The 12258-nt window shown below is 43.0% G+C and overlaps 1 protein-coding gene across 3 annotated transcripts in view; it reads right to left on the reverse strand.

Moving 5' to 3' along the window:
- Positions 1-12258, reverse strand: part of LOC119942307 (katanin interacting protein) — a 174122-nt gene that overhangs the window by 48150 nt on the left and 113714 nt on the right. For all 3 annotated transcript variants that reach the window (XM_038763019.1, XM_038763018.1, XM_038763017.1), the window contains exons 15-16: positions 9899-10036; positions 2590-3433 (exon numbers count right to left, since the gene is read on the reverse strand). In XM_038763019.1, the coding sequence (XP_038618947.1) occupies positions 2590-3433; positions 9899-10036 (982 nt within the window). The remainder of the gene's footprint in view (positions 1-2589; positions 3434-9898; positions 10037-12258) is intronic.

Raw genomic sequence — 12258 nt, forward strand, 5'->3', positions numbered from 1 at the left:
GTGAAGTGACTTGCCCAAAGTCACACAGCAGACAAACGGCAGAGCCGGGATTAGAACCCATGACCTTCTAGACTCTATCCACTACGCCATGCTGCTTCTACCGAAGCAGGCCTAGGTCAAACCAGAAATTGTGACAGATACTCCAGATACTGTGGGATGAGGAAGAACAATATATTCATTATGCAGATTTTTGTTGGAAAAACGCCCAACTGATGACGAACAACTTACTAGATGCACGTCATTGACAAAATAAATAGACTAGTACTCCTAAGTGCTTCGTACACAGCACAGAGTAAGCGCTCAATAAATACTAGTGATTGACCGATTGATCACATTCACATAGGCATTCACCTTCAATTGACCACATAATCCCACTTGATGGTCAACCAGCAGTGCTTTGCACACAGTAAGCGCTTAACAAATACCATCATTATTATTATTCTTATGAATAATCAGCGCCAAATCAATTGACAATCGAGTATTTATCAATTGAGCACTGTACTAAGCATTTGAGAGTATAATAGACTTAGAAGGTATAATCCATTCCCATCAAGCATCTTAAAATGTAGTGGGGGAGATAGGCACTAAAATGAGTTTTGGGTAGGAGGAATGATAAAGATATGTACTGCACCCTTCTTAGCATTCGTGTGCATAAGTGCACTTTATTTTTGATCTCTCTAGCATTTTTATGTTGGTCTCCCCCTTTAGAATATAAGCTTCTCGAGGGCAGGAAATGTGTCACTTCATTATTCTGTACTTTCCAAGTGCCTAGTATAGTGCACTGTACCAACTGAGTACAGTTTATTTTGTTAATATGTTTTGTTGTCTGTCTCCCCCTTCTAGACTGTGAGCCCGCTGTTGGGTAGGGACCGTCTCTATCTGTTGCCAACTTGGACTTCCCAAGCGCTTAGTACAGCGCTCCGCACACAGTAAGCGCTCAATAAATACGACTGAATGAATGAGTGAATGAATAGGGACCGTCTCTATATGTTGCCAACTTGGACTTCCCAAGCGCTTAGTCCAGTGCTCTGCACACAATAAGCATTCAATAAATACGACAATGAATGAATGAATGAACTGAGTACTCAATAAATACTACTGTTCCTGATAGGAGCAGCGTGGCTTAGTTGAAAGAGCACGCGCTTGGGAGTCAGAGGGCGTGGATTCTAATCCCCGCTCTGCCACTTGTCTGCTGTGTGACCCTGGGCAAGCCACTTAACTTCTCTGTGCCTCAGTTCCCTCATCTGTAAAATGGGGATTGAGACTGTGAGCCCCCCACGTGGGACAACCTGATTACCTTGTATCTATGCCAGTGCTTAAAAGTGCTTGGCACATAGTAAGTGCCTAACAAGCAATATAATTATTATTATTACTGTTTCGGTTACTACCACTACTAATAACTGTGGTATTTGTTAAGCTCTTACTATGTACCAAGCATTCTTCTAAGTGCTGGGGTAGATACAAGGTAATCGGTCAGACATAAGACATAGTCCCTGTCCCAAAATGTTTTGCTTTGTTCTCTGTCTCCCCCTTCTAGACTGTGAGCCCACTGTTGGGTAGGGACCGTCTCTATATGTTGCCAACTTGGACTTCCCAAGCGCTTAGTATAGTGCTCTGCACACAGTAAGCGCTCAATAAATACAATTGAATGAATGAATGAATGATGCAGAAACATCCGTTCTCTGTCACTGCTGTTGTCCAGCTGTTTCCCAGGATGGTGATTCAGAAGTCAGGACACAGAGAGCAAACTTGCTTACCTACCCAGTAATTTAGTCAAGCAAATTGGAAGCAGCGTGGCTCAGTGGGAAGAGCCCGGGCTTTGGAGTCAAAGGTCACGGGTTCAAATCCCGGCTCTGCCAATTGTCAGCTGGGTGACTTTGGGCAAGTCACTTCACTTCTCTGAGCCTCAGGTACCTCATCTGTAAAATCTGTAAAAAGACTGTGAGTCCCCTGTGGGACAACCTGATCACCCTGTAACCTCCCCAGCGCTTACAACCGTGCTTTGCACACAGTAAGCGCTTAATAAATGCCATCATTATTATTATTATTATTACCCCTAAGGCAGCAAGTGACCAGCAACCTGCAAATCTGTGTAAAACAGGGATTCTGGACTAAGCTGCTCTCCTTTGGAAAGTGCCCAAACTTCTGAAGGCCACTAAGAACGAATAAAAGTTCCTCCTTCCCTTCCCCACAGCACCTGTATATATGTATATATGTTTGTATATATTTATTACTCTATTTATTTATTTATTTTACTTGTACATATCTATTCTATTTATTTTATTTTGTTAGTATGTTTGGTTTTGTTCTCTGTCTCCCCCTTTTAGACTGTGAGCCCACTGTTGGGTAGGGACTGTCTCTATATGTTGCCAATTCGTACTTCCCAAGCGCTTAGTACAGTGCTCTGCACATAGTAAGTGCTCAATAAATACGATTGATGATGATGATGATGATAAAAGTAGTGTTTCAAAGCTCTTAATAGCTGTATGGATACTACTATTAATATTAAAATACATACCTATTAGAAACTACTGAAGTGACAGTGAAGATTCCACAGTGCCTGAGTTTTTCATGTTTCTCTGTTCTTACCTTTGCTGGGATGATATTCACCTCCAAGGTTACTATTGAAAACATCTTTCCTTGAACTTCTCCTCCCACTGACAGGGCGCTCTAGACCGTAGCGATCTTTGTTAGAAAGACGGTCAAATATGTCCATATCATCCCGGCGTGGCATTTTGCTGTCCATTTGCCATCTGTCACTTCCATCGGCATTCCTGCTGCTGGGCCTTCCCTGTTCACTTCGGGGGCATTTATAAATCTCATCGGTCCATTCAGGGCAGTCTTTAAGGGTGTCACCGGGCTGCGGTTTGACCACGGGGGTTCCTGAGGCCAGCCACGGAGGTTTCTGCTTGACCCCCGACTCGCGCTTGCATTTCGCTTTGGAGAACGACTGCAACCAAGGTGGAGTTTGACTGGTCGAGGGGAAGATTTTTCGACCCGAGAGTTTTTCCAGCTGCTCGCTCAGGGTCAGTTCGTCATCAGAGTGATGGTGTTCCACAAAACTGGGTGCTGGGCAGCCCCTGGTTTCATCAGCCATGGTATCAGGAGCTAATAATAACTTCAAATCTTCCTCTAAATCAGGCAGATTATCCCCGGGGCTATTAGTGGAATCATTTTTTCCATCTAGAAAACGTCCTTCCGTTCTATCTTCCGGCTGTGAATTATTTAAACCTAATTCCTTGTTATCCTCTGAACTACGAGGTGCGTTCGCCTCTTTCCTTTCTTCCGTATAGGGACTCTTCTGTCCTCCTTTAAGGTCGACTGTGACGCTACAATCAGCGTCCAGGTCTCCCTTGCCTTTTCCTAACTCGCCATCAAATACAAGGCTTTCATTGACATAGAGCTTCACATTCTTTGCACCTATGTTCAGATCCTGAAAATAGAAAAAGTGAACACTCAGATACCGGAGGGAGCACTGGAAATCCCAGAAATGGAAGTTCGGCTCATTGCTAGGCCCACTGAGAACACTCCGTAAATACTTGTTGCACTGACTGCAAAACCCAGTCGGAGGTAGAAATCACCAGAAAGTTTAGTTTCCAACAATTACACAGTTTAAAAATTCAATTTCATATCTGAATGTAAGCAAGGATTCACCACTATAGTAACACTGTCTCAATCTTGAGACTCGTTCCAGAACTTTGCAAGGTTCACATTAAACTGATATTTCAAGAAATAGCATTACTCACAAAGTTAATTCCACTGCAATGAGCAATATTGCCTTGCCTTCTTTCTCTTCTTATACCTCACGAACTACAGTGCTCCCAAAGCTTGTTCTGGGGTTTTTTTATTCATACAGTCTTCTGTCATTTTAGGATTGAGAGCCCGCCCCACAGACTTTAACTGACTTGCCGCTGAATTTCAAAAGAAATAATAATCCTGGCATTTGTTAAGTGCTTACTTTGTGCCAAGCACTGAAATGAAACAAGAAACTGGGTAGGAGTGAGAGGATGGATAAAAATAATCACTGTGGTATTTGTCAAGCACTGTACTAAGCGTTGGGCTGGATACAAGCAAATCGGCTGGGGCAGTCTCTGTCCTACGTGGGGCTCACAGTTTCAATCCCCATGTTACAGATGAGGTAACCGAGGCACAGAGAATAATAATAATAATGGCATTTATTAAGCGCTTACTATGTGCAAAGCACTGTTCTAAGCACTGGGGAGGATACAAGGTGATCAGGTTGTCCCACGTGGGGCTCACAGTCTCAATCCCCATTTTCTAGATGAGGTAACTGAGGCCCAGAGAAGTGAAGTGACTTGCCCAAAGTCACCCAGCTGACAAGTGGCGGAGCCGGGATTTGAACCCATGACCTCTGACTCCAAAGCCCGGGCTCTTTCCACTGAGCCAGGCTGCTTCGTGAAGTGAGCAGTCCGAGGTCACCCAGCCGACCAGTGGCAGCGCCGCGATTAGAACCCGTGGCCTTCTGACTCCAAGGCCTGTGCTCTAACCACTACGCCATGCTGCTTCTCTGCTTCTTTTCTGGATGGAAGAAGGGATAATAATAATAATAATAATGATGGTATTTGTTAAGCGCTTACTATGTGCAAAGCACCGTTCTAAGTGCTGGGGGGATACAAGGTGATCAGGTTGTCCCACGTGGGGCTCACAGTCTTAATTCCCATTTTACAGATGAGGGAACTGAGGCACAGAGAAGTGCAATGACTTGCCCAAAGTCACACAGCTGACAATTGGCGGGGCAGGGATTTGAACCCTTGACCTCTGACTCCAAAGCCTGGGCTCTTTCCACTGAGCCACGCTGCTTCTCAATGTGGTTGTGTTGGTGCATAAGAGTAAGAAGAAGAGAGGTATGAAGAAATACTTGTGTGTGTGTGTGTGTGCCTGTGTGTGTGTGTGAGAGAGAGAGAGAGATCTGCTCTGCAAAATAACATTTCCAATTAGAAGTAATTAGTAATTAGAAGTAATTAGTAGAAATAAGCGCTCAATAAATACGATTGAATGAATGAAGTACCAATTTTTTGGAGGAAATCTGGGTTGACTTGGTTTCAGAGCAACAAGGAACACCCCCTGAAGCAAACATATACAGTATTTTTAGTTTTGTTTCAAAGATGGACCAGAAACGACATTTTGCTTCCTCTTCGCTGTTCTCAAGGACAGGATGTACAGGCGATGTGTAAACTATCAGATCAAAGACAACTGTTCTCCCGCTCCCCACCTAAATTGCTCCAGAAAACAATCAAGCATGTGTTACACTAAAGAGACTTCACTGCAATCATTTGATTGTTGGATGGCTGCCTGCTCTTTGGGGATTGAACATAAGCCTGTCAGAAAAGTCTATTCATCAAAGAACTACTCTAAAGGTTTTTTACGAACAGGCTCACGTACAAGCAAATGAATGCTTTAAACTGATCAGAAAGAAAGCTGTTCAATAATGATAATGTGGGCAGCTGTCAGTGCCCCAGTGCACCGCAGCTATATCCCACTAAGTCATTACAACAGAAAATTGTGTTAAACACAAATTATGTCACTTCAATAAACAAATGTCACATAACCCAAGTGAATTACACTTCTAAGCCAGTAAACCTTTCAGTCGAAGAGAGGCAGCACGTATTGATATTAAGCCCGCTGATAGGATAATATTAATACATCATTTAATCCAAAGAGATCACCTTCAAAACAATTTTAACCACACTCCCTGGAGAGTGAGGATGTATATTCTTATATGAAGATATGACTTGACACTCTACAGTGTTGGTCAGCTTTTATTTTTGGTTTAAATTCCCTGATGGTAGCAGAACGCCTTACCTTTTTACATGATCAAATTTCAGGGGCAAAAGGAGCACTGGAAAAAAAAATCTGGCTGAAAATTTCAGCCAGAAAAAAATATACTAAGAACTTGCCGTAGGTAGGTTAATTGGAAATTTCTTCTCAGCATGAACTGTAACTAAGTGCATCAGTTCAACGTTATTAAAGCAGCCCGGAGGAATGGGAAGCAATAGATCATCTCTCAAAAGTCTCTTCTAATACCATGGTCTTTTGGCATCCAGATGTACGTGTCATTCTGGGGCCAATGCTTGCCACGCATTTTTCACTCTAAGTTGTCAATTCTAGCAGTCTCAAAACTGATTCGGTGAAATTTGGGAAAGCAGGGATGGATCTCACCCATTTTGGAGGGAGGGGATGTTTCTGCGGATCTAGAAAATTCTATTTTCATTAGCCCCGTGAGTGTGGGCAAAGAGAATTCATCAGGAATTTGCAGTTTGATTATTCTTCCATATCGTTCATTCATTCATTCAATCGTATTTATCGAGCGCTTACTGTGTGCACAGCACTGGACTAAGCGCTTGGGGAGTACAAGCTGGCAACATATAGAGACGGTCCCTACCCAACAGCGGGCTCACAGTCTAGAAGGGGGAGACAGACAGCAAAACAAAACACGTGGACAGGTGTCAAGTTATCAGAATAAATAGAAATAAAGCTAGATGTACATCATTAACAAAATCAATAGAATAGTAAATATGTACAAGTAAAATAAATAGAGTAATAAATCAGTACAGACATATATACACGTGCTGTGGGGAGCGGAAGGAGGTAGGGCGGGGGGGATGGGGAGGAGGAGAGGAAAAAGGGGGCTCAGTCTTTTTAGTGCAATGACAACTGGAAAGGTGAGCTGCTGAGGGACCAGGCCAAAAAAAAAAAAATAACACTGCCTTTCTGTACCCAATTTTAGCTATGACAATGTGAGGAAGTGGGCTCTGAATTCTGATGATAATGATTATGATAACTGTAATATTTGTTAAGTGCTTATTATCTGCCAAGCCCTGCATCAAGGGCTGGGGTAGATACAAAATAATCAGATCAGACACGGTCTTTGTCCCTCGTGGGGCTTGAAGTCTAAGGAAGAGGAGATAGTTAATCCCCATTTTACAAGTGAAGAAGCTGAGGCAAGTAGACAGGTGTCAATGCCATCAAAATAAATAGAATTATAGATATATAGACATATAGACAATTCAAGTGACTTGCCCAAGATCACACAACTGGCAAGTGGCAGAGTCAGGTTTATAATTTGGGTCCTCCGACTCTCAGGCCTGTGCCCTCTCCTTCAGGTCATGATGATGATAATAATAATAATAATAATGGCACTTGTTAAGCGCTTATTATGTGCAAAACACTGTTCTAAGCACTGGAGGGGATACAAGGTGATCAGGTTGTCCCACGTGGGGCTCACAGTCTTCATCCCCATTTGACAGATGAGGGAACTGAGGCTCTGAGAAGTTAAGCGACTTGCCCAAGGTCACACAGCAGACATGTGGCGGAGCTGGGATTCGAACCCACGACCTCTGACTCCAAAGCCCATGCTCCTTCCACTGAGCCACGCTGCTTCTCAGATCAATCAATCAATCGTATTTATTGAGCGCTTACTGTGTGCAGAGCACTGTACTAAGCGCTTGGGAAGTACAAGTTGGCAACATATAGAGACAGTCCCTACCCAACAGTGGGCTCACAGTCTAAAAACGTACAACCTTTCTGCCCAACCCCAAACAGGTATCAAAATTTCCAAGATAGATTCCAGCTGACTTTTTTGCTGAACTTCCTACCCTCCAGCTCCTCAAAAGAAAAATAAGTTTCATCACAGTTGTTATTCTGTTACCCCCCCCCCCGCCCCCCAACCCCAATTTTTACAATGGACTCAAATCTCTTGCTTGGACACTTCATTCCTGAATGGAAGAATGGCGTATCGATCTGTGGTAATCCTCTTGGCTGGAGATGATTTCTGGTAAATCATAGCCCCTCGGAAAGGGTCCGCTATTTTGCTGAGCAAAATAATACAGCTGATGGTAACTGGTATTTGCCCGAGACTGCAGAAAGAAACCAACGGCCATCTCTAGGTCACTGCTGTAAACACCGTAAACTAACAGAAGACAGAGAGATTTTTCTGTGCCCTTTTGATGTATTTTAGCAGTGGAAATGCAGGCAGTGAACGGGCGTATTTACACTGCATGCTGTAAGTCTCCAGTTGCATTTTAAGAAAGATACAGCTGAGTTTGACTTACTGTCGATAACACTCAAATGAATGTGTCATGATTATGGTACCTGTGTTTTTATTTTGCTCTTGCGGCTGCGTTACACTGAGTTAGAGCAAACCTAAAAAGTAAAGGTAATCTGATTAATGAGGAAGCGGGAAAATAAGGAAGCCCTACTTTTCATCTTGTGGTTATTACTAACTTCGGGATTATCATGAGGCAAATGGCTTCCTGGTGTTGTGAGATACTAAAAACAAGATTAAACGAGGCTTTTTGAGACCTTCTAGAATCATTGCCTGATGGTGCCGTTCAACAGTTGGGTGGAATTTAAATTACGACAAAAATCTGTTCTTATATCCAATGTAAAGGCTAATAAATGCCTATTCAAAAAGGCAGGGTACCTTTACCCAAGAAACAATTCCTGTGTTCCCTTTGTTATTTTATTTTAGGGCAGTTAAGCCTGAGTAGGTCAGCTATAGAAAGCTTTCCATTTTTAAAACAATTTGTGAATTAAGTGTAATTACTCTTAAATGCAAATGTATCTAACAGCTTGAATCTCTATCATTCAGTCCCTTCCTTTTAAAAACATGTTGAAATCTTCAGACCCATAATATTAAACCCAAACAACATTTATCCACATTTGCCAATGTTTTCTTTCCCCAGAAAAAACATCTAACACCTGGGCACTTATTTCCTAAGCAGTACCTCTTTTCAGTGAGCTCAAATGTCCAAATTCTTCTGGTTTGAAAAACTGTCACACAAACATTTAATACTTGCAGTAAATGCCTTGGCAATAAATACAGGACCCAAGTACAGAACTGGTTTAGACTATTTCTTTGCTTATTTTGTACATATTTACATTGCCATAAGCTTATAAAAAAAATGACAGCAACACAAAAAGGATGAAGCTTATCTTCTCCGTAATCCAGCTCATAAAACCCTCCGTTAATCAATTTCTGATGTATTGTGTCATTGACAAGCCACAACATGCATAATAACTTCACAGTTTTTCAGGATGGGGCATTATGGCCAGGGAATGTGTCTACCAACTTTGTTATATTGGTATGCTCCCAAGCGCTTAGTACAGTGCTCTCAACCCTATTTATTTTATTTGTACATATTTATTCTATTTATTTTATTTTGTTAATATGCTTTATTTTGTTGTCTGTCTCCCCCTTCTAGACTGAGAGCCCGCTGCTGGGTAGGGACCGTCTCTATATTTTGCCAACTTGTACTTCCCAAGCACTTACTACAGCGCTCTGCACACAGTAAGCGCTCAATAAATACTACTGAATGAATGAATGAAAGTGCTCGATAAATATCACTGATTGATTCGTTGATCACTGACCATCTACCAAACACAAGTAAACTTCCACTTCAAACATTCAGACAGCAAAACAGAACAAGTAGACAGGTGTCAATGTCATCAAAATAGATAGAATTATAGATATATACAGCTATATATATATATACACACATATATACATAGATATATAAGCATCCAATTTGATAGGCAGGTTGTTAATGAAATATAGTCTTGTACATTTTTTTCTATTTTGGCACTTTAATAGTGGCCTGGCATAGTACATTGCACCTACTTCTGGTCTCTTGTTTTAAAAAAAATGCTTTCATGTTCCCAGAAGAGGATTTTCCAATAATTCCAAAGCCAAGTTCCAGACTATGGAAAAACATGAGGAAACACAAGACCCATCCCACAGGAATTCTGCTCCCTTGTTCCATTAGAGAGAAAACTGTTCTACCAAGGGCCCTCTTCAAACCATGAAAAATCAGGTTCACCTTACACCACTAAATCTTTAATTAATACAGTGGAAGTCAGAGGAGGGCTGGTTACTTACGCTATGAGCTGCCCAGTAATTCCAAATCCTGATCATGGATATTCCGAAATCACATGATTGCCTGGGATTGCGGATAACAAAGTAAAGCTGAACAGGAGGGTGGAAAGGGCAGGTCCACAAAGACGGTCCTTTTGTGTTCTGAAACAGAGATGAGCCAGGATCACGATTAATTCTTTTCCCCTAATCCATGATGCAAAATTCTGTAATGAATCCATAGTCTAATTAAAATTGGGAAATAGAGAAAGCAACACAGAGTGATTTTTCACTCCCTTAACTGTGGCAGGAAAATGGATGCAATGCTCCCTAGGCTATTTTCAGTTGTAAACTGCTGACCCTTGAACCGGGCACAAAATCTGCACGCTCCCCTCCGATCTGCCATCCAGACTGCAATGTAAAGGCAAGGCTGCCCGGCAGCCTATTTTAATCACCTTAATCAGCTTTGCAACACCAGGTAGTGCTGGAGAGACTCTTCAATTCCCCTGTTCTAAAAAAGAGACTCAGTGTTCTTTAAATACTATCAATCCATCAATCCATCATATTTATTGAGCGCTTACTGTGTGCCAAGCGCTTGGGAAGTACAAGTTGGCAACATATAGAGACGGTCCCTACCCAACAGTGGTCTAGAAGACTACAAAAAAAGCAAAGCAAATATGATTCTCCTAAAGCATTTCTTCGTGTGCGGGGTAGAGGGGAGAGGGAAACGTTGCATTAATCCCTGAAACTAATTGTGCTTGGTTTCTAAGTCCTCCCTGCCCCAATGGGATTCTTAAATAGATATGGAGCTGCTCAGGCTCAGCTCTGTGCAACAATTTAACTAGGAGACGGACACTTGGGTGATGAAAGGAAAGAACAGACGTTAGTCCTGGGCAATGAGGTAGATACTGTCTTGAGTCCCGCTTATGGTCTAGTGCCCATGTGAGCCAGCGAGTCAGCGTGAGTTACATCTGGCTCGGAGCAGCTTGGCTGCTTGGTTGGAGCTTGAGTCAAGCGTGGTGCAGCCGGGAGGAAGGTAGGAGGGTCGGCGGTGGGAAAAACCAACTAACCCCCGTGATCTTCCACTCCCAATCACTCGTGATGCGATTTCCCCCGCTCAGAACTTCAGAGCCGGTCCAATCCTGGCCTTGGGAACTCTCCCTGCACCCGGGCATCGGATACTTGGGCTCCAGCTGCCCTTGAAACAAAGACGATCTGTCCTTCGTGACAACGCCGTCTTTCAGAAGAGAGAAAATTATTTTTTTGTGGAAGGAAGACGCGAGGGACAGTTCCGAAGGGGTTTGGCTTATTTTGGCAAGCTTTACCGGCTATGCGTGAAATATGTTTTAAGAGCATTAAGAATTGCCACCCCTCCCCTCGACACCGCAATTTGTAGGGGATGGCGGAAGGTGCTTTTGGCAGGGGAAGCAAACTAAATCCTGACCCAGATATGCAGGCTCTACAGCTGAAATATATTTCTTTGCTCATATCTGAAAGCTGAAAAAGAAAGGAGGGGTAAATGCAAGAAGCAATCATGTACGCAGAGCCTGACATTGAACCAGAGGCTGACCGCGATTCCTTATTAACCAACTCATATCTTGCTTCCACAGATCCAATTTTTTGAATCTGAACTACTACGTTAAGCAGACCCAAGAACCACGAAATGGAGAAGAGTGTGATCAAGGAACAAAATTCCAAATGACTTGTTTGCCCAATATCCCTCCTCTGGGGCAGGATTGATTTCAGGGCAATCCTGGGGATCGAGCTGGATTAAGATTCAAGAGGAGGCTCCGGCGGGAGTGTGCCGGGGGGAGGTTTAACTTCCTAAAAGACCTACAGAACCGGCCCCGGACTTAATCCTGCTAAAATCACACGTGATGATCTTGTTTTTAGCCCAGAGCTTTAACACAACACTTGGCACCTAGTAACCACTGAACAAATACCAACATTGTTGATAATAATAATAGATCTGAATACATCTTGCTTCGGAGAGTTCCATCCTCATGTTTTATCACTCAGACAACTGCTGGGGACAGGCCTTCGGAGGTAAAAGTCTGGTGATCCTGCACCGACCCTTGAAGCTACCACCCTTGTCCACATTTGCCCTGTTCTGATGCCCATGCAGTTTTTCGGATCTGGTCCATCTAGATACGCAATAAGTAACGATACACGCTGCTTAACAGAGAAGCAGCGTGGCTCAGTGGAAAGAGCACGGGCTTGGGGGTCAGAGGTCATGGGTTCGAATACCTGCTCTGCCACGTGTCAGCTGGGTGACCATGAACAAGCCACTTATCTTCTCTGGGCCTCAGTTCCCTCATCTGTAAAATGGGGTTAAGACTGGGAGCCCCCCTCATCTGTAAAATGGGGTTAAGACGTGGGACAACCTG

The sequence above is a fragment of the Tachyglossus aculeatus genome, chromosome 21 (assembly GCF_015852505.1).
Source record: "Tachyglossus aculeatus isolate mTacAcu1 chromosome 21, mTacAcu1.pri, whole genome shotgun sequence".
Taxonomy (NCBI): Eukaryota; Metazoa; Chordata; class Mammalia; order Monotremata; family Tachyglossidae; genus Tachyglossus; species Tachyglossus aculeatus.